We start from the raw sequence: 1220 nt of genomic DNA, 5'->3' as shown, positions 1-1220 counted from the left end.
TTGTAGGCGTCGGCAAAAGCGTGCACCATCTGCTGGTAGACGAGACCAGCGCCATCCATCGCGGCGCCAAGACGACACGAACGAGTCTCTCACTGGGCGTGTCACTCGCGATCACTTCATCACACACGTGCACGGATCCTCGGACAAAGGCACTCGCTCTCGGCGCTCAAGCTTCCTGGCTAAGGACTAGCGGGCGGGGCGCAGTGGGCGCGCTTTATACCTGGGCAGGTCGCGGGAGGGAAGGGGGGCGGGGGTGGGCGGGGCCTCGCAAGCCCGTCCTCCTCGGCCTCTCTCGCCCGCGCCCCCTCCTTGCTACTATCCTGGCGGGAGAGTCATAATTACCCGGAGTCCTTCCCCTCCCTCCTCCTCCCTCCTTCCTCCTCCGTCCTCCTTTTTCCTTCGCCTCTCTCCCCCTCCCTCCCCATCCCTTCCCTCCCTCACCCTCCCAATCTTTTCCCTCCCCCCACACATCCAATCCTCCCCCTTCCCCACCCTCTCCCCCCCTCCCCCACCTTCCCAATGCTCCCCTCCCCCCAACCTCCCAATGTTTCCCCTCCCCCATCTTCCCAATCATCCCCATCCCCCACCCTCAAAATCCTCCCTCTCCCCCCACCCTTCCAATCCTCCCCGTCCCTTCCCCACCCTCCCTTACCCCCTCCCAATCCTCCCCCTCCCTCCCAATCCTTTCCTTCCCCCCTCCCTCCCGATCCTTCCTTTCCCCCCGCCCTTCCAATCCTCCCCGTCCCTTCCCCACCCTCCCTCCCAATCCTTCCCCTCCCCCTCCCTCCCAATCCTTCCCTTCCTCCCCCACCCTCCCAATCCTTCCCTTCCCCCCACCCTTCCAATCTTTCCCTTCCCCCCCACCCTCCCTTACCCCCCTCCCTCTTCCTCCCCCTCCCTCTTCCTCCCTTCCCCCCTTCCCTCCCCACTCTTCTCCTCTTCCCTCCCCACCTGTGGCGCGGGCATCGACGAAGGTGTGTGTGTGTGTGTGGCCACCAGAGCTACCCTCCCCCCCCCCTCCCCGCCTTATACACGTGCGGGGGAGAGAGAGAGAGAAAGAGAGAGAGCGAGAGAGAGAGGGGCAGGTGGCAGGGGGTAGGGGGAGGAGGGGAGGAAGAGGGGGGAAGGGTGGGGTGGGGGGAGGAAGGGAGGAAGAGGGGGGGAAGGGTGGGAGAGGGGGGGGGCGTGAGAGGAGAAGAGAAGAGTGGTTGCCCGGGGGG

General features: G+C 65.6%; 1 protein-coding gene across 1 annotated transcript in view; it reads right to left on the bottom strand.

Annotated features, from left to right (window-relative positions):
- Positions 1 to 173, bottom strand: part of LOC122243997 (uncharacterized) — a 2158-nt gene extending 1985 nt beyond the window's left edge. The window contains exon 1 of the mRNA XM_043001778.2: positions 1 to 173. This exon is cut by the window's left edge and continues 1985 nt beyond it. Within this exon, the coding sequence (XP_042857712.1) occupies positions 1 to 59 (59 nt within the window). The 5' untranslated portion in view covers positions 60 to 173.
- Positions 174 to 1220: the final 1047 nt, after the last annotated feature.

The sequence above is a fragment of the Penaeus japonicus genome, unplaced genomic scaffold (genome assembly GCF_977035675.1).
Source record: "Penaeus japonicus unplaced genomic scaffold, GWHDUDI00000001_assembly GWHDUDI00000018, whole genome shotgun sequence".
NCBI classification, from domain to species: Eukaryota; Metazoa; Arthropoda; class Malacostraca; order Decapoda; family Penaeidae; genus Penaeus; species Penaeus japonicus.
The sequence above is the reverse complement of the archived record's forward strand: the minus strand, read 5'-3'. Positions and strand labels throughout refer to the sequence as shown.